The sequence below is a fragment of the Stegastes partitus genome, unplaced genomic scaffold (genome assembly GCF_000690725.1).
Source record: "Stegastes partitus isolate 25-593 unplaced genomic scaffold, Stegastes_partitus-1.0.2 Scaffold1704, whole genome shotgun sequence".
NCBI lineage: Eukaryota > Metazoa > Chordata > Actinopteri > Pomacentridae > Stegastes > Stegastes partitus.
The window spans coordinates 6,507-24,925 of NW_007579435.1; the positions used below are offsets into that span (position 1 = coordinate 6,507).

Consider the following 18,419-nt stretch of genomic DNA (forward strand, 5'->3'; position numbering starts at 1 on the left):
CTGTACTAGAAAGTTTCACAGTTTCATGTTTATAATCTATATTTTGTCTGTATTTAATCCAACAATTACTTGTCACTTAATATTAAACACTTTAGTTTTCTATAAGTGGCTGGAAATTTGAAGACAACTAACAGTGTAATTTTTTAAACGCTAATTTAAGCTCCCTACCTATTACAGTTGTTCTGCAGTATTAGTTGGAGCCTTTCTGTGTGGAGTTTACATGTTCGCTGGGCGCTCCAGCTTCTTCCCAGAATCCAAAGACAAGCAAAGCTTAACTGGCGGTTCTAAGGTAAGTGTGAGCGTGCTTGGTTTTTGTCTCTTTATATTAACCCTGCATTTCAGTCTGTCAGCTGAGAAAGGCTTCAGCCCTCCTGCAACCTGATAAATTAATCTTTCAACCAGGAACTGAAGGTAAAACTGAAGATAAATCATGTAGATGATCTTAAGTCGCGTTTATAATTCAATGGTTTGACATGAGATTAGAGATCATAGATGTCAAAGAGTTGGTTCACATTTTACCTTGTTTTCTGTTTTTTTTTCACCCACCTCTTGCAGCATTGCATGCAGATAAGTTTGGGTTTAGTTTGCACAAATTTAGTTGTAACCTTGAGATTACCTCCTCTACTGCAATGCGAAAGATGCAGATGGGAGTTAATTTGTGCTACTTGCAGCATTCAATGTTAAAATTCCTACCTAAGAATGAAATGTCTGTTTTTCCTCAACCACTATCCTCATCACTCTGAAACTGACAAACATCGCTGTTTCCATTTTCCACCTAAACTTCTTCCATAAGAAACAGTTCCCATGAGATACGTTCACAGTGAGCTTTGTTGGTTTTCAAGACAGCAATGTGTCAAACTCCTTTACGAACTAGTCAGTGTTGTCCTCGTCATGTTTATAGTAAAAACCCTTCATCCAGTTATCAAACGCTACATTGTTCTAAAAGAATGAACAAGATCATCACAGTTTATAAAAAGATAGCTTTATTGCACAAGGTGTTGAGTACTCTTTTTTCCGTTTTTGTTTGTTTTCATAGAAAAGAAAATGTAGAGTTAAACACAAGCAATTGCAAATTGAAGCAACGTTTCCCCATAAAAGTTCAAGGAACAACCTCTGGATTTTTAAAATGTTTTCATTAAACCCCTTTTAAATTGTTCAATTCACCATTTCCCCTATTCTTTTAATACCAGCAAAATTTTCAGAACATGCAATGCTGCTGCCCCTCCCCCCCAAAAGTGGAATACTAAAAAAAAAAAGGGAAAAAAAAACAAACTCTAAATTAAGCAACCTGGAACAAAGTCAAAACCAAAAAAACTCAATTAAAATAAATAAAAAGAAAAAAAGAGACAACGCAACCAAATTCCCTGTAAAGGAAGGAACCAATATTGTTAACTATGCATGGTCCACTCTGACATGTTTTAACTGGTCCATAAAATCAAGATAAAGCAGTGTCTGTATAATTCTATAGTTTTTCATTAAGTCCTCTTCTGTTTCATTACAATAACTTCAGTTCAAAGTTTACATTGTGCCCTGGTTTTTAGTGAAGATGTCGAAAATAGTACTCATTTATACAAAACACTTTCCTATGTACACAAGTCTTCTATTATGGAGTAGAAATTATGTCGTATAGGTGGGCAAAAGGGTACAGTGAGGGAGGGGGGAGGGGTTCTGATTGGTTAGCAGATGTGGAAAAGGTTCGGGAAAGTGGAACATGTGAAGTTGGCCTTACAAACACAGGAAACGTCAGTTTGAAAGTATGTTGTTGTGTTTTAAGGAAAAATCCACCCAAGAACACTTAAACACTGTGAATCATTTAAACAATTTTGGAAAACTGGCTAAGTAATCGTCCAACTGATCCCAAGAAATTATTGCAAATAATTGCAAAAACTATATATGCAATTTTGGATCTCTTTTGCCCTTTTATGTTCTTTAAATAGCTGTGCAAGTATATGTCACATACTAAAGACTTCATTCTTAAATATTCAAATAATTACATGTATACTAACCATAATTCATGTTTTCTTTGCAAAGCCAGTTTTACACCGGAATGTAAACTGTAATATGGCTAGCAATTTCATTGCAATTTGCTTTTCATATAGTAGTAAGATTTCGCCCAACTTCTGTGCAAAGACATTATTTGAGCCTCATAATGTGTTATGCCTGAAAGGACAAAAAAAACCTAGTGTATCATTCACCAAAAGTGCTTCTGCAGTAATATGTATTTTGCAAGAGTCAAGTTAAAATTTTTAAACAATAACACATAAATTACATATCATAGTAAAACAGAACTCCTCCATTTCAATCTGGAAACGTTGTTGATTGATAATCAACACAGAATCCATGTCAAACTATCAGAGGGTGGAATTTTCTTTAAACACAGACATGACATTTACTTTGAGCAAACTGACAGAAGATCAGTGTTACACAGTAGAAGCAACTTCACTAAGAACTGGGGAAAGCAGGTTGGACAGAAGTTTATTTCATCACTCCAACCAATATCCATACAACTGGAGTAAGGAGGCTGCTGTTTCTGTCGTGGAAACAGGCCTGCCTCATTCCCAAACTCATGTTTTTCTAAAGACAAGCATTTGCATAACTTGAAACATAAAGGCCAAAATGAAAGGCATCGTAACCGTTAGCAATGAAAAGCAAAACACATGTCTCTCCTGTCTGGTTGAAAAATAAAAGGGAGCATGAATACATTTATCAGCAGTTGTAATTTTACTGTGTGGTATGTTCATTGGCCTGCAGTCCTGGAGTTTGGGGAGGACCTGCTATGACACAGATAAGAAACAGAAATACTTGTCGGTCTGTTTGTCTTCATGAATTCTAAGTTCGGTAATGGCATTGAGTTTGTGAACACACCTTTGGAAGGTACAATACAACATATTACAAGAGGCTCACTTAATGTATAGGCTGTCCTTGTTTTACTGTTTTCTTTTTCAACACCACACTTTCTGCACTGAGCCATAGACCACAGTTAACCAGCGACAACAATCTCACACTATAATTTGACTTTACTGTGCTTGTCCTTTCAGCTGCCACCTGCTGCACAGGCGCTGCAGCCGGAACATTTACAAAATCACAAGGGCGTCGTCGTATCATTCCTCAAACCTCAGTTTCACCACTTAACTTTCTTTCACACCACTTCCTTTCTCTCCAAGATCTTCCGTCCATGGTTGTGCTACCCGTTTAAAACTTCCCTCTTCGTTTTCTTCTTTCCGTCTTGCAATTTTTTCACTCTGAGCGATTGTCTTGTGATCTTTTATATATATTTTCAATTAGAACGGCTTTTATATTTCTCTGCTTTTTTCAATATTCATATATTTGCTATATATTTGAATAGAAATATATATGTACATACTTTTGAAAACAAACATATATCATATCTTTTTCTTTTTTTCTATTGCGAGAGCCCTGATGTTAACGTTTTATCATTGCAAAACATTTGGAGCAACTCTTCTATTTATTTATTTCTTTTTTTGGAACGATCTTTGTTATGGGATTAACCTTTGGGAGAAGAAATGAAAAAAAAAAAGATACAGTACCATGCATAAAGCTAAAAATCAATTTCAGTGAGGTGGAGGGACTTGAAAAGACTTTTTAAAGTTTTGAAGACCACTTATTTCTTGTCTCTCTGCTACTCAGATTCCTAACACTTGATCACTCTGACTATAATCTCAAAGTCACTGCCTGTTCATAAAGTCAAGATCATACAAATATGATTTTCTTTTTATACATCTCTATAAATTTGCTGTACGTTTGTAAGTTGTCTTTCCGTTCAAGTTGTCACTGAACGTCAAATAGCATTTCTGCCTGTCTGTGCATATTAGACCTCTTCTCTCAGTCTGTCGTTTTAACTAGCCGCTACGCTAGCAGTAGGTCACAGTGACGCTGTATGGATATGATGAGGGACTGTGTGAGTCGAAGTGATGGTGGGGGAAAGGACAGAAAGGGATAGAGGTGGTACAGGTAAAATGAGTTAAGACAGAAGAATAATGGTATTGTGGCACCATGATGAATCATAAAAGGGTCTCTTCCTTCTTTCCTTTGAGAGAGAGAGAGAGAGAGAGAGAGAGAAAAAGGAGGAACCTATTTCGTATCATCTGCAATTGCTCTCTTTTGAACCCACCTCTGCTTCGGCATTTTTCCATTTCCTAAGCCATGTTGTTGATCACAGTTAACAAAACAAAAGTTCAAAATGCTGGACCAAATTAGGATCATAGTGTTACATCGTCATCGTCATCATCATCATCGTCATCATCATCATCATCGTCATCATCATCATCATCATCATCATCATCACTGTCCCATGTCCCCTTTCACAGGTACAAAATGAACAATGGGGGGGTTCAGTTTTGACACAGACGTCTGCCCGAGAGGTCAGCATACAGATTGACTTTAAAAAGGTCCATTGTTGGTGTGTGCCTGCCACATGTATACATATATATTTACACATGTACACCCACACCCACACCCACACACACACACACGCAGGCTTGTGAAGTTTTCTGTTACTTGGATCCATTCTAACTTTTTCTTAGTGCACATGAGATTATATTTCCATCATCTGAAAATAAACAGCAAACCGATGAAAAAAATAAAAAGAAGAAGGGTTTGGATTCATCTTTCACTTAGTGATGCTTGACATTTTTTATCTTCTCTGCTTTGAGTCCGTTTATAAAAGCATCAGTTAAGACCACTATGCTGTGTCATCCATTGCATGTATAAGAAAATTCCCCTTGTCTCAAATCTGATATTGAGACCAAAGTCCTTCCACTGCCTCTAATGTATGAATCCATGATGGAGTAACCTCTCAGAGCCAGTGTAACACCAAGGTTGGTGGTTTATGCATACAGTAAAAGCATCCTGCCATGGCACAATGCTGTGATATGAGCTCCTTTTCCATCAGAGGCCAGAAAAGAAACATTTAAAAACCTAAATACCTTAAACACACATCTGTGTGAAACTCAAGCAACCTGGTTCATTCTATGACTGTCTTGATCCAGAAAACAAGACAGTGCACGTGGAAAGCATTTTGTGCATAAGTACTGTGTCCTTGCCGGAAAATGAAAGTATGGAGTGAACAGAAAAATCTTTTATGTTTTGGCAAGTGATTTCCAGGGTGATGAAAAAAGAGAGAAAAATGACACAATAATAACAGAAAGCATTCAGGCAGAAAGAAAGGCAAACCCCTGTGCTGTGGAGACCCAACTCTGACCCCTTCATACAGTAGTGTCAATGGGAACCCAACCAGCCCCCTGCAGCCTGGCACAGCGCAGGCACTGACGGGTAAGCTGTGCATGTGTATGTTCCTCACCCCAATTTTCCATAGAGGCTCCAGGCAAGCGCTGGCTTGACCAGCATTCTATTAAGAGTTACAGTGACAGGCCGCAGTGATGGCAGGCTACACCAGTGTGTAGGACTTGGAGTAGGCCCCTGCCCCTCCATCCCTCTGCTTCTGCAGTCTGCCTAAGCCCGAGGAGCTGCTCTCCAGGAGAGAGTCTCTGGATCCTCCCATCTTGGAGGAAGATGAGGAGGCACCTCCAGGGGTCCCTCCTGTGGCCCCTGCTGCCCCACCTCCACCGGAGGATGATGCCCCAGCAGCTGCAGCAGTAGCAGCAGCAGCTGCCGCTGCACTCTGGGCCACCGAGGCAGAGGAGCCAGGCATGGTGAGAGTCCTCTGGGGAAGTGTGGAGCTGCTAGAGCTAGCAGACGCCCCTCCACTTCCACTACCACCGCCTCCTGTCGCTCCTCCAGAGGAAGCCCCAGAGGAAGTGAGGTTGGACAGGCCAGAGTGGCCCATAGTTAGGGCCTGCTGCTTCGCAGAGTCCATAGTCACATGACGGCCCTGGGTGTGGTATGCCCGTTGGGCCAGGCCACGAATAGAGGCTTCACGTGGTGGAACCACTGGACATGGGTCATGATGCTCTGACTGCTTTCGGAAAAAGGGATCTGACTTCATGTAGAGGGGTAGGTTGCAGTAGTCACCTGGAGGGGAAAGGTAAAATGTAATGAAACTACAAAATCCTGCAAAAGTCAAAGGTATGAGGGCATTATTGTAGCAAAACTATTTGTTCATGACTCTGATGCACAGCGCTGCCTGATAACTACTGAGGTAGAGCACAGCGGAGCAGTAGCAGCCACAATGGACAATCCTGTGAGCCTGAGCTCAGGACACAAAAACCCTGATTTTCAGATACTCTTAAGTTTCAGATGCTCTCCCAGCAAAAGTGTAGCAAAAGCCATGTGTAAAAAGACAGCCAATGGTGAAGCCGCTCTACTCGTAACGGGTGATTTGTCTGTATTTTCAGCATTTGTACTCGAATACGTAGATTTTTCAACTTCTAATACCTTTGTACGTATTGACAACTCTTTGTACGTATTGACAACTCTTACTACAAGAATAAATTTTAAGACAGATGAGCAGATTTTTTACACATTTGAGTGCCTAATTACAGACAGACAAATCCCGGTTCACACTAACAACTTCTTTTACACACTGACAAATCTTACTTCATACACACAGAGTGAGATACGGACAGACAACTCTCCATTCGCATGGACAAATAGTTTTGCTACAATAATGCCCTCATGCAAAGGCAGTTATGGACACTTTTCATAGAGGTGCACACTAAAACATTTGCACTGCATTAATATAAACCCCTGGATTTATGAGTTGGTATATTTTGCTTGTAAGTGTTTGTATATTATTGTCTAATAATTACTGGTATCTACCATAGTCTTAGTACACTTTTGTTATCTATGAAACTCTATTACTTTACTGATTCCGCAGTATTCATAGCACAATTTGAACCTTTTCTATTTTCCATTTCAAATGCCAAAGAAACAATGAAAAGCAACCACTCACTCTTGGCGCGGTGTGGAATGGGCACAGCTACATTCTTGCCACGGTCATAGTCCTGGGGTTTGGGTGGCGAGGCAGTGAAACGGCAGATACCTGGTTCTGACGGTGTGCTCATGGACGTCATGCTGTCTGCATTGTCATTGGTACCTGTAGTCATCTGATCAGATGAGCTGTCAGAGATAAAGCACTCTGTAATCTCAAATTTGGCATGTTGCAGGTGTTCCTCCAGCTTGGCATGCTCGTACGCTCTTGCCAGCTCCTCGTAGGTGGAGGAGGCGCTCTCTGTCGACACCATGCTGTTGCGTCCCTTATCTGTGGAAGAGAAAGGAGAGGAAATGAAGCGCATTTTATCCAGGTTTATAAACGCCACTGAGATGTAGCCTCACATGCTCATCTACTTAAAAATAGCCTTTGGTATAGATGTTAAGAGCTGAGTTATTGCCTGGGTACCAACCTGTGTCCTGTGAGAGGCTGGCACTGTAGCTGTCACTCTCTGTGACAGTGATGCCATGCTGGGAGCCAACTGTGCGCCAGTCTGAGGTGAGAGTTCGGGCTGGCGTAGACGCCTGGCACTTGGTCAGAGTCCACTGACTGGAGTAGCGGTTCCTGATGCTGTGGGCTGACTTAACACTCTTCCTCGACACTGGGTCTGGTGGTAAGTGGACAAAGAAATAACAGGGATGGGCACGTGCATGAAGGCAGAAAAATGAACAAGCATTTGTCAAAAAAAAAAAAAAATCCATCTTCACATTTTGATTCCACAGGATTTCAGCAGTCTATGAAAAAATGCATACATGATAACAACCATCTTATATATTTACTGATAACCTGACATTGACTTAAAATCGAAGCATGAATTCAGCAAAAAACTCCTACACTACGCACTGCATTTACTGAGAATAAGGCGCTTGCACTACACTTTATAATAATGCTTCAGTTAATTTATGCATTTATTGACAAAATGGAAGTGAGAGCACATACTGGTTCCTGGTCTGATGTCAGACATGTCGATCAAAGGTCCGGTGTTCTGGATGAGGGCAGGATGATGGACAGACACACCAGTGCAGAAGCTCTGAGGATTCCCAGTTTGGTTGAACTCTGTGTCCGTCACAGGGATAGTGGCCTTGTCCTCGCCTGGTAGATAAAGAATGATTGTAGGTCAGTAAACCAACAAACGGTCTAATGCCTTTGTCCATAATATCATGCAATGATCATTTAACCCCATGCACTTTGCAAACATATGAACACACAACAACTCTCTGTGTCTCTCTATCTCCATTCCTCTCACCAATTTGCTTGATGCCTTCTTTGTCCTCAATTAGCAGCTGCACTCTGGGGATGTCGATGTGTAACCGTGGGCCCTGAGGAGGTCCTTTAACTGGGGTGTCAAAGCTGCGGTTGTTTTTACTAATAATCCACAGATACAAGACAAGCACACACAATCATTCACGGTTTTTAAGGAAAATGCAAAATGTGTATTCATGAAGCAAATTTTGAGCTATACTCAATAATGTTTGTGACTGATTTTGTCTTACCTGATCAGCATCTCTGCCAGGCTTTTGGCATCTAGAGAGAGCAGAGGATATAAACAATTATTTTTTGCTCCTGACAAACAAACCAGTCTTTTAAAGGCAACTCTAGAGACTTAATTCAAGATTCTCTCTGAATCCTGCTTCTGCTTCAGGAATCTCTCTGAAGGCTGTTTCTCTCTTTGAGCCAATTCATTCCTAACACTTGTCTCGTCTCCTCTCACCTCTTAGTCTCTTCAGCCTCTTTTCTTTGCGTTTCTTGCGAATGATGAAGAGCAGTGCAACACCAAGAGTGACCAAGATCACAGGGCAGCCGATAGAAAACAGCTTCTTGACATCGTCGTTCTTTTCCAGGGGAGATTTAATTGGAGGAATTGTGCCTGTACACACCCAGGAAGAGAGGAGATTAGTTATTATTCTTCCATGGAAATATTATAAGGCACTTACTAAATGGATTTCTTATTAAAGCAGTATATAATACCATTTATTCAGATAGACTGCCAATAAACAGGGTCTTCTACTCACTTCCATTATAGTCCAGTGTTGCAAACTGGGAGCTCTGGTTTCCACAGCCAGCGCTGTTGCACGCTTTCATCTTCAGCTCATACCAGGTGGCCTCACGCAGCTCTGCCAGGAACACATCTGTGGTGGCATTGGTACGCACACTCTGCCATGTCCACGTACCTGCACAAGAACACGCAGTCATGTTAAGTCTCTTTCCTTTAACAACTGGTCTCTGCATAGATATAATTAAGGATTGTCATTTTTCCCCATTCGATTTGCTGAAGATCATCTCGTAATATTACCAGCTCCTGAGAACTGAAAGATGGCAGACTCACCTTTTGGTCTAAACTCGAGTGTAACGGCGCTGATTGGACAGCCTCCGCTGGCCCAACCCTGCAGGTTGAGGCGGGCGTGACTTGAATTGATGTGGGTGAAGACAGGCTGATCTTTGTTGAACTGGGGCTCTGTAAAATAAGCAAAATCATGATGTGTTTATCCACATCTGTTACTGATGCCTACATAATAATGCAATAGCAATGTGCTCATGTAAAACTGCCAGAAATGAATTCTGAGGTTGTGTTTTAAAAATATGCTAAGTCTATTAAATATCCTTTAAATGTAGTTAACAATATTGAGTATTTTTCTTTAGATTTAATCAGATTCCATCGCAGGTAAAAGAAAATAACTCACCTGTGACACAATATATGATGTTCTTATGATTTTCTTTTTCAAGTTTTCAGAATATGTAGAATATTGATGTGTTGTTTTTTTTTAAAGAAAAATGTAAAACAAACAACAAACAAGGCTGTAAAATCAGAGGGTGCCGCTTGATCCCATGCACCAAAACAGGAATGACTGTAGCTACAGTTTCAAAAATCAGATGAAATATTATATTGCCAGTTTTTAGTTGGTTCTATTGTTTTTAACACTGTTTGATCCATGTTATATATATTTAAAGTTTTATTGCTGAATGCAGCATAGAGACCTCTCACAAATGACCAAGTTTCACATGAGTTTTCGCCTTTAAAATGTTCTGTTTGACACCTATTCCCTCTCCTACTCCTTTGTGAAAATGTGTACTTTACGTATACTTTTCTGTATATGTACACACAGCAATTTCTGTCCTTCTCCATTCCGCCTGCTCACCTCGTCCATGGGTTTTTGCCTCTATGATCTCACTGATGCGTCCGGCTCCAACACTGTTCTTGGCAGCTAGCTTGACTTTATACCAGGTCCCACAGCGCAGGTTGTCCAATTTGAAGGAGCGCTCGCTGGAGCTGATGAAAACATCTTTCCATTCCTCTGTGTTGTCTACTGAGTACTGCAGCACAAAACCTGCATATAAAGAAAGACACTGTAAATAGACTTACTTCACTGTCTGATACATGTTTCTCTCTTAGCTTTATGAGGTCTGCACCTCTACTATCCACTAGATGGCACTGTAAGACTGTACTCATGGTGCCCAGTAAAGCCCCGGTTGGAGGACAGTCTAGCAGCTCTCTGTCTATGCCGCCATTAGTTACCTACAAACCCCAAGACTGGGATGGCGCTGACTGAGCATCTATGCAAATGAGGGTATGCAATATGGTGACTGTTTTTATAATCAGCTGCCTCGGAGAGCCAACTCCCTCCTGCTCTGAGACACTTTCCATCTAATCCTCTGTCTGTCTTTCCTTCTGTCTGTATATAATTATGCATATATGGATGTCTCTCTCTCTCTGTGTTTCTTTGTACTCTTTGTACCGTCTTTTTTTTTTTTCTTCACTCTCTCTCTGACAGATGGTGTGAAAGAGTCCAAAACATTAGAAGGGTTAACATGTGCAGACCGAGCAGTGTTTGTAAGTTTTATAGTCACCCTCTGTCTGTCACAGAACAGAAGAGGACACAGCAGAACATAACAGAAGATAGCGGAGAGAACAGTACAGAACGGCACAATAACAGACTAGAACAACACAATAAGAGGCTATTGTGGAATAGATTAGAACGTAACATCAATTCTCAGTGCAAGATTACCAGCCTACAGGATTTGCTCATTTGTTTATCAGCTTATTTTTATTTTATCTTTGCAAAAGCTGCAAAAATGTCTCATAACCAGTGGAGACTTTCTTTCTTACTTTCTTTTTTTAAACACACTATGTTTTATCTGAAAGGGATAATCTACAGAAGCCACTGTGGTGATAATGCAAGAGATGCTTGTTGGGGAACTTCAGCATTGCTTGCTGCTGACACTGTGCAGATGGCTTCACAGACAGGCAGGCATTCTGGTATACGTACAAGATATACACATAGGCTTCATGGATGTATGAGACACTGCATGATGTCTGCAAATACTAGCTGGTGGTGCACTATTATTTTGCAAAGCTGCACGTCCAACATTCACTGTTTGCACCAAAGTTTATATCACTTTCCTTGTGCACAATGCATGGCTCTAAGTGTCTTCCAGAGGGTCCACAAGAACCACACAAATACATCCTGCTAGCTTTTAGAGGGTTTAAGCATACTTCTTGTAAAAATAAAAGAGCTTTATATTTTTGCTGACATTTCTTTTGTAATCAAATGAAGTACAAAAAGTCTTCCAGGGTGCAGTTATGTCTTAAACCATTACAGCAAAATCAATACATGTCTGGTGTTTGATAGTGTTATAAAGATATAAAGAGCAGCAAGGAGTCAGACTGATGACCCCACAACACCCTCATACTGAAATCACATTTGCATGCATGCCCATTCAGGCAAACACATCAGCCTTTCACACAGATCACCAATAATCGGATATTCAAACAGACATAGAGTTAACGGGGAAACACAAAGCCAGGGCACCGTTCAATTAACTAATAGATCGGTATGCACACTAACAATGTGCCAGGTAAAAGACATAGCAAAGACAAAGGGGAGGGGGGCTAAGACATGACTAGAGTGGAGAAGAAGAAAGTGATTCAAGTTTACAGGAGGCCGGACAGAAATATGGATTTCTTCAGCAGGGCCACATACCTCTGATGGAGCTGCCTCCGTTGTCTCCCGGTATCCAGGCCAGAGTGATGGAAGAGGTGGAGGTTGTGGAGACGGTTAGACGAGGCTGGTCTGGAGGAACTGAGGAAGAGACGCAAAGAGTTAACAGCACAACAACGTCTATACTTACAGCACATTAGATTGGACTTGCAGTAGATAATTTTTGACAAGGAGAAGTGTTTCGTTAGTTGTATTTTCCTACCTTGTACTAAAAGGTTGACGATAATAGTGTCGAAGCCCAGCGTGTTGGTGGCTGTGCAGGTGTAGTAACCAGAATCTTCAGCTTTGACAGAGCGCAGCACCAGAGTCCCATTGGCCAGAATGAGACGCTGTCCATCTAGAGATACTGGGATGGCTGTGTCCTCACTAACATAAAGAAGAAGAGAGAATCAAAAGACTTACTTGACTGCACATTGTGTTCAAATTCTTTTGTCTTAGTGTTAGGTAGTCTTGCGTTGCCAGCCCATTCTGCACCTCATTGTCATTCTGCTATAGGTTGGAAAAAATTGCCCTGACTTGTATTTCTCTAAACCAATCATAATCATATTGAAAGGATCTAAGTGAAGGATGCAGCAACCGTGTTCCCTCAAAATAGAGATGGAGAAATAGAGTGGAAAATTTGCACATAGGGAGGCAAGTACTGTTATTAAAGTGGATTATTCACAAAAAAAACAAAAAAAACACGATCAGAGCTGCCTTACTGCACAATCATGTTGCCCAGCCAGTAGTTGTTATTTCCCATCGTGAAGAACTTTTGAAAACGGTAACACATAACCAGGAAAGTGTGGCAATGCATGGCCAGTGGCAGACTTCTATCCTCACTCAGAGTTTTATTTTCCAAAGACACAGTACTTACATGACATCATGACTACAGCAGCACATGCACTCATCTCTATATCACATTTCTGGATTTGGATTTGGATTCTCACCTGTCTTTGGTCCATTTTATAGTTGGTGTAGGTTCTCCCACTGAGCTACAGGGCAGTCGCACCTCTTTCATCCAAGGAGTGGTCACTGTGCCCCCAAATGACAGGATTTTAGCAGGAGCTGGTGGAGGATGAGGAGAGAAATATAAAAATCAAAGTTGTATAAAGTCAGAGAAATCTAAAAAAAAAAAAAAAAAAGAGCATGAGAACAGTTAAACAGACCATAATACAAGAAGGGCACTAAATGAAATATGTGCCAATCACCTAATCTTGTCATCCAAATAAACAATGAGAATGTTTTGAAACAATACATTGTGATTGTTAATGTAAAATTCATAAATGCCTGCATATGCATGAATTGATTTGTTGTTTTTCAATAAGCAGAATTAACTACAACGAAAGACTTGTTGTATTTTGTGAGTCAGAATCTGTGTTAAATGTGACATTGTCCAGCAAATGATAGAATATGAATAAGAATAAAGGACAGGACAAAGAATATAGAGAGAGGGACATGAAAAAAAATATCCATCCATTCAGACACATAACCCTCCTATTCTCTGTCACTCCCCCACCCGCTCTCTGTCGCTCTTTCTTCCTCAAGCCTGCCGTCTTAATGCTAGTGCTCTAGTGCACTTACGTTAAGGTTGAATGAAGTATTGAGTGGGAGAGCCTGGAGGACACTGCCTTTTACAGCTGCCGATCAGCTGACGCACACACCCATATGAGCACGCACTAACAAACCTTTGCACCCAGGAGTCAAAGGAATGAACAGATAAAGGAAAGGATAACATGGTGGAAAGTGCACTCTATTCATTCTTGCTCCCTTATTCTTCCTGTCTTTTAATCCAAAGCCTATTGATTTAACTGCCATCTTCATTTTCTTAAACACTCTGCATCTCTATTGTCCTGCATATTAGTTAGCTCTGTTCCTGTTGTGTCATTTCCTCTCCTCTTTATTCCCTCCACCTGCTGTCCTCTTCTAGCTCCCCCTCTTGTCATTTCCCTGCTTGAGGGCAGTTTATCTGCTGCCCTATGAACTCTGAAATCAATAGCACATCCCTGCAAAGTCAAAACATGATGTAGGAGAGAAGGACAAGTGGGAAGAACAAGCGAAGAAAAAAAAAAAAAGGGGACACAGCATATAGAGCGATTGACAGAGTAAGAAGGGAAATGAGGGATGTAAAGTGAAACATCCTTTAAAATTGTTATTTTTAGTTCATAACAGTGTCAATAAGAGGTTTGAAGAGCAGCACTACTCAAACTGTAGCAGTGTCGTAACAGCTCCTGAGAGAGGGAGGATGGAAGCAAAGACAGACAGAGCCAGAAAAATCAGGAAATATAAAGGTTGTCTGCGTGGAGTCTCAGTCATCCAGGTCACGGCAGCCCTGAGAGCTTCAGCAGAAGGCAACCGGACTTCTCTTTGTGGTTCTTGAAGGCGTTCTAAGTCTCATTCAAAAGGCAAAAGGCTTCAGGTCAGAATGAAGAAGCCTCCTGGATGAGCGTTCTATGAAAATAAGTCAGCACGAACATCCAGTCATATTTAGGAGTCTGATATGTTCAGAAATTAATAAGAGTTTTCAGCCACGACTTTGCTGGATTTTTCTCATTGACAGGTGCCTGACTATTGATTATTGTTCGTAAGCATTTGGCTTGGTACACAACTTTGAGAATAAATACAAAAGAAAAAAAATACCCAAACGTAAACAGCAGAGTTGACTCAGAGATCCTTGAGAGTTGAAATGTCTTCAAAAACCAAAAAGAGGAGTCTTGTTGCCTTTCATTGAAGCTTTTTGGAAAAGACACTGTTTACCCATCCACTACACAGTGGGTGCTTTATAGGTCAGAAAAACCTTCAGGTTTTCAGGTCTCCAAGTTATAGTCTGTCTGAAATTGTTTAGACATTATAGGTTTTCTTCAAGCACCTACATAAAGTTTTATCTACATTTCAATATGAGAACATTTGTGAATGCATCTAAATACAGCCCTAAGCTACAAATCATTTAGCCTCTACTACTACTACTACTACTACTACTACTACTACTACACCTCTACTCGTGCAAAATGTTTGAGGGACTCTAACCTCTCTATTCATGACTCTCCCTTTCATATTCAGGAACTCACCCTTGGCCGCTGGCTCCACGGTGACCTTATCACTGAAGTTACCCCGGCCTGCAGTGGTGACGGCTGCAGCCCAGATCAGGTACTGCTGCCGGTGGTTGAGATGGGTGATTCGGTAAAACAGCAGCTCTGGATTGGCTTCGTACTCGCTTGGCAGCTGGGGGGGGGGAAACAAAAGAGGGAAAGGAAGGTGTTAATTCAGGAGGATAAATCAGAAATCCTTTCACTTAGGTCTGGTGCTCTTTCACTTGTATCGTTTTGTAGAAACAAGCAGGAATACATATAAGGACACATAGCCAAAAACACACACAAGAGAATAAGGAATCGCAAAAAGGAATCTGTATTCAAACAAACTGGTTTGAATACAGATGGAACTGTACATTTCCTCTAACCCTATGACCCCGCTGACAGGTTTGAAAGGCGTTATCTTTTTAAAAATTGCCAAAATTATACCCTTCACCAGAGAAAGAAACTGTAAGAATAATTGCATTTTCACCTTTAAAGGTCCGTCCACAAACTACTCATCGGCGACATACCATTTTGTCAGCACAATTATCCAAATCTAATCTTGATTTCATCAACTCGCTTTATTCTATATGGCTCATTTAAAGTTTTGAAAACGAAAAACGACTTGCAGTAACCAAATTCTTTAAAAATCTAAAATTGTGCAAACATTGGTGCAACTGTGAAGCCACGATTGACTTTGCTGCAACCAAAAGTCAGGAACCAAAAAAAATCAAGGACTTTTCAGCTGAACTAGCATATGCTTACTGCTTTGTGACTTTGTCATACCTGCAGAAAGGACATCATTGAGTTATCTCTACTTCTTGCCATTGTTGTGCTGTTTCCATAAAGGTGCATTGCTTCATATTGTGGTGGAAAAATGTGAGAAGAGCAATAAACACTCAGAAACTGCTCAGGATTTAGAGGGTGCAGCTTAAATACCTGTACAATAAAGAACTGCCTTTTGGTCTCTTGGAAAATCTACATTTTATCATATGGCCTACTTGGCACAAAATGAAATCTTGGGAATGATAAAGACAAGATCGCTTCTCCAAAGAGGCAAATGTGAACCAAGCCCTATATCCTCTTGTCAATTTTGTACAAGTGGAGTAGAGATCAGGAAGAGATTGAAGGCAGACAGATTCTGGGACGTATAAGGCAAAACTGTTAGTAAAGATGAAGCTGGAGGGAGGGTGAGGAGAGAGGGTTGGTTAGGGGGATGTAAAGCCGACTCGCTATCCCCACCCCGTTCTCCTCTGGGAGGGCAAACAGAGATATGAGAGAGGAAGACAATGGGGGACAGACAAATGAGTCAGTCAGAGATATCATGAACAGTCATACACTAATGAGGCCTATCTACTGCAGGCATCAGTGATGATGGAGAGGAGAGGAGAGGAGAGGAGAGGAGAGGAGAGGAGAGGAGGGAGTCATATAAACCGACAGATACAGAGGAGTGGTTACACACAGCAATAAACATGAATGGATCTACACACGGACCCACACAGTGACATACATGACCTGGAGGTGGATGTGTAATTGCAGTGTGTTTAACCCAGCCATGTGTCTGCTGTCTAGACATATACGCATCACTGTCCCCTCAACACACACACACACACACACATACACACACACACAAACTCACACAAACACAGCCTCTCTTTTTTTTACTGCCTGCCAGTCACCATTCACCTACCCACCAATTATACCTGTATTCCCTCAACTCCTACTCTTCACCTACTCCTCAGGTATCCCAACATCCAGGTAACACACACTCACATTTTCCTCTCTCTCAGCAGCTCTGTCTGTTGCTGTGCTGCCGCTTTCCACTATAAATAGAATAACACAAAAAAAAAAGAAAGAAAGCACAATTTAACACACACACACACACACACACACATAAGGTAGCGCCTAACATTCGCTCTCGACTCCCTAAATCCTGTTTTACTACACCCCACCAGTTTGACACATTTCTGACTGACAGGCACCTGCGCACAGATGAAATGAAGACTGCGATGCAAGTGTCAAGCGGGTTGAAGAGTCAAGTAAAATGTGCCAGACCAGTAAAACCTGTGAAGACACTGCAGTGGTTTTATCGAGCTCTGTCCTTAGCCTGCTGGGTTGTTTTCTGCAGGAACGGTTTATTCTGGGCAAATAGATTCCACTATTCATGTTGTTTTTCACATTTATGAGCAGGTCGTCATGGAGGAATCCACTGGGCTTTTTATTACTTCACTGTGTTCCCTGTTCATCATCCATTCCTCTTGTCTCTGTCCTCTCTCTGTTTTTCTCTTTATTCCTTACCCCCACTGCACCATCCCTTTTCAGTTTCTCCTCCTGCCATCACCGTTCATCCATCTCTTCATTTCCCTCTCTCCACATTTGCCTGTCATCCATGAGGCCCACTCCTCGCTTTTCTCTCTCCCGCATCCATCCACCAGTACCCCCTTCTGTTTTACATTGTCTCCGCATTCCTCCCCCTGACTTTCACGTATATCTTCTCTTGCACATTTGTCTCTATACTTGCCAATGCAAGCAGAGGTATAGATGGAGGGATGGAGGGATGGATGGATGGATAGATAGATGGATGGATGTATGGGTGGGTAGTTGTTGGGAGAAAGGAAGGGGAGGGAGGAGTGACAGAGTGTGTGTTGCTGTAACGGATATTAAAATATTCCTCCGGCGTGGAGATAGCGGTGATCCGGGGAACGATAGAGCGAGATAATGAAAAGAGGAACAAAAGTACTCCCCGCGCGGTGTGTCTGACCCCCCCATCCCTCCTTCCTTCTCTCCAGTCGCACTCATTTACATAGTAATCATCCCGAACTCTGCATGGGGGCTTCAGAGAGAGAAAGAGACACTGAAAGAGAGAGATAGATGGATAGATAGGTAGAGAGAAAGAGTGATTTGTGAATGAGGGAGACTAAGAAGAAGACGCATGTATATTTCTCAAACGGTACATTTATGTGGCGCGTGTGTGCAAGTATGCAAGCGGGATATATTTCTTGCTTTTAAATTCACACTGTCATAAAAACATGAGTTGCATATATGTATGTGGCTCTATAGGGTTGGTGTGATACATTAATGAGTGGATTTCTATTTGTGTGTGTGTGTGTGTGTGTAAGTGAGAGTGTGTGTTTCCTCTCAGCTTGTTTTCTGCCCTCGTTGATGAACAGATGAGGTTGTCCTGGCAACGTGATGAGACGCAGATATGTAAATGAGGCTGGAGGGTGAGTTTGCACGCACACACACTGCAGTATGAGGAGGGCTCATTTCACACACACATCTCGCTGAGACTGCAGTACTAGACCACACACACACACACACACACACACACACACACACACACATACACACAAACACACAAACACACAAATGCAGAAAAACGCCATAATTAAGTCACTTTTATCTTAGCAACATACAAAATGTACAATAGAAGCAATTTTCTGGCAGGAAAAAAAGGATCTT

General features: G+C 41.4%; 1 protein-coding gene across 1 annotated transcript in view; it reads right to left on the reverse strand.

Moving 5' to 3' along the window:
• Window positions 1-5,407: 5,407 nt before the first annotated feature.
• Window positions 5,408-18,419, reverse strand: part of dscaml1 (Down syndrome cell adhesion molecule like 1) — a 106,056-nt gene continuing 93,044 nt past the window's right edge. The window contains exons 22-35 of the mRNA XM_008301727.1: window positions 14,955-15,108; window positions 12,837-12,954; window positions 12,110-12,273; window positions 11,890-11,988; window positions 10,048-10,236; window positions 9,237-9,365; window positions 8,923-9,081; window positions 8,622-8,777; window positions 8,404-8,434; window positions 8,157-8,275; window positions 7,850-8,002; window positions 7,323-7,517; window positions 6,872-7,180; window positions 5,408-5,991 (exon numbers count right to left, since the gene is read on the reverse strand). Of these exons, the coding sequence (XP_008299949.1) occupies window positions 5,408-5,991; window positions 6,872-7,180; window positions 7,323-7,517; window positions 7,850-8,002; window positions 8,157-8,275; window positions 8,404-8,434; window positions 8,622-8,777; window positions 8,923-9,081; window positions 9,237-9,365; window positions 10,048-10,236; window positions 11,890-11,988; window positions 12,110-12,273; window positions 12,837-12,954; window positions 14,955-15,108 (2,559 nt within the window). The remainder of the gene's footprint in view (window positions 5,992-6,871; window positions 7,181-7,322; window positions 7,518-7,849; window positions 8,003-8,156; window positions 8,276-8,403; window positions 8,435-8,621; window positions 8,778-8,922; window positions 9,082-9,236; window positions 9,366-10,047; window positions 10,237-11,889; window positions 11,989-12,109; window positions 12,274-12,836; window positions 12,955-14,954; window positions 15,109-18,419) is intronic.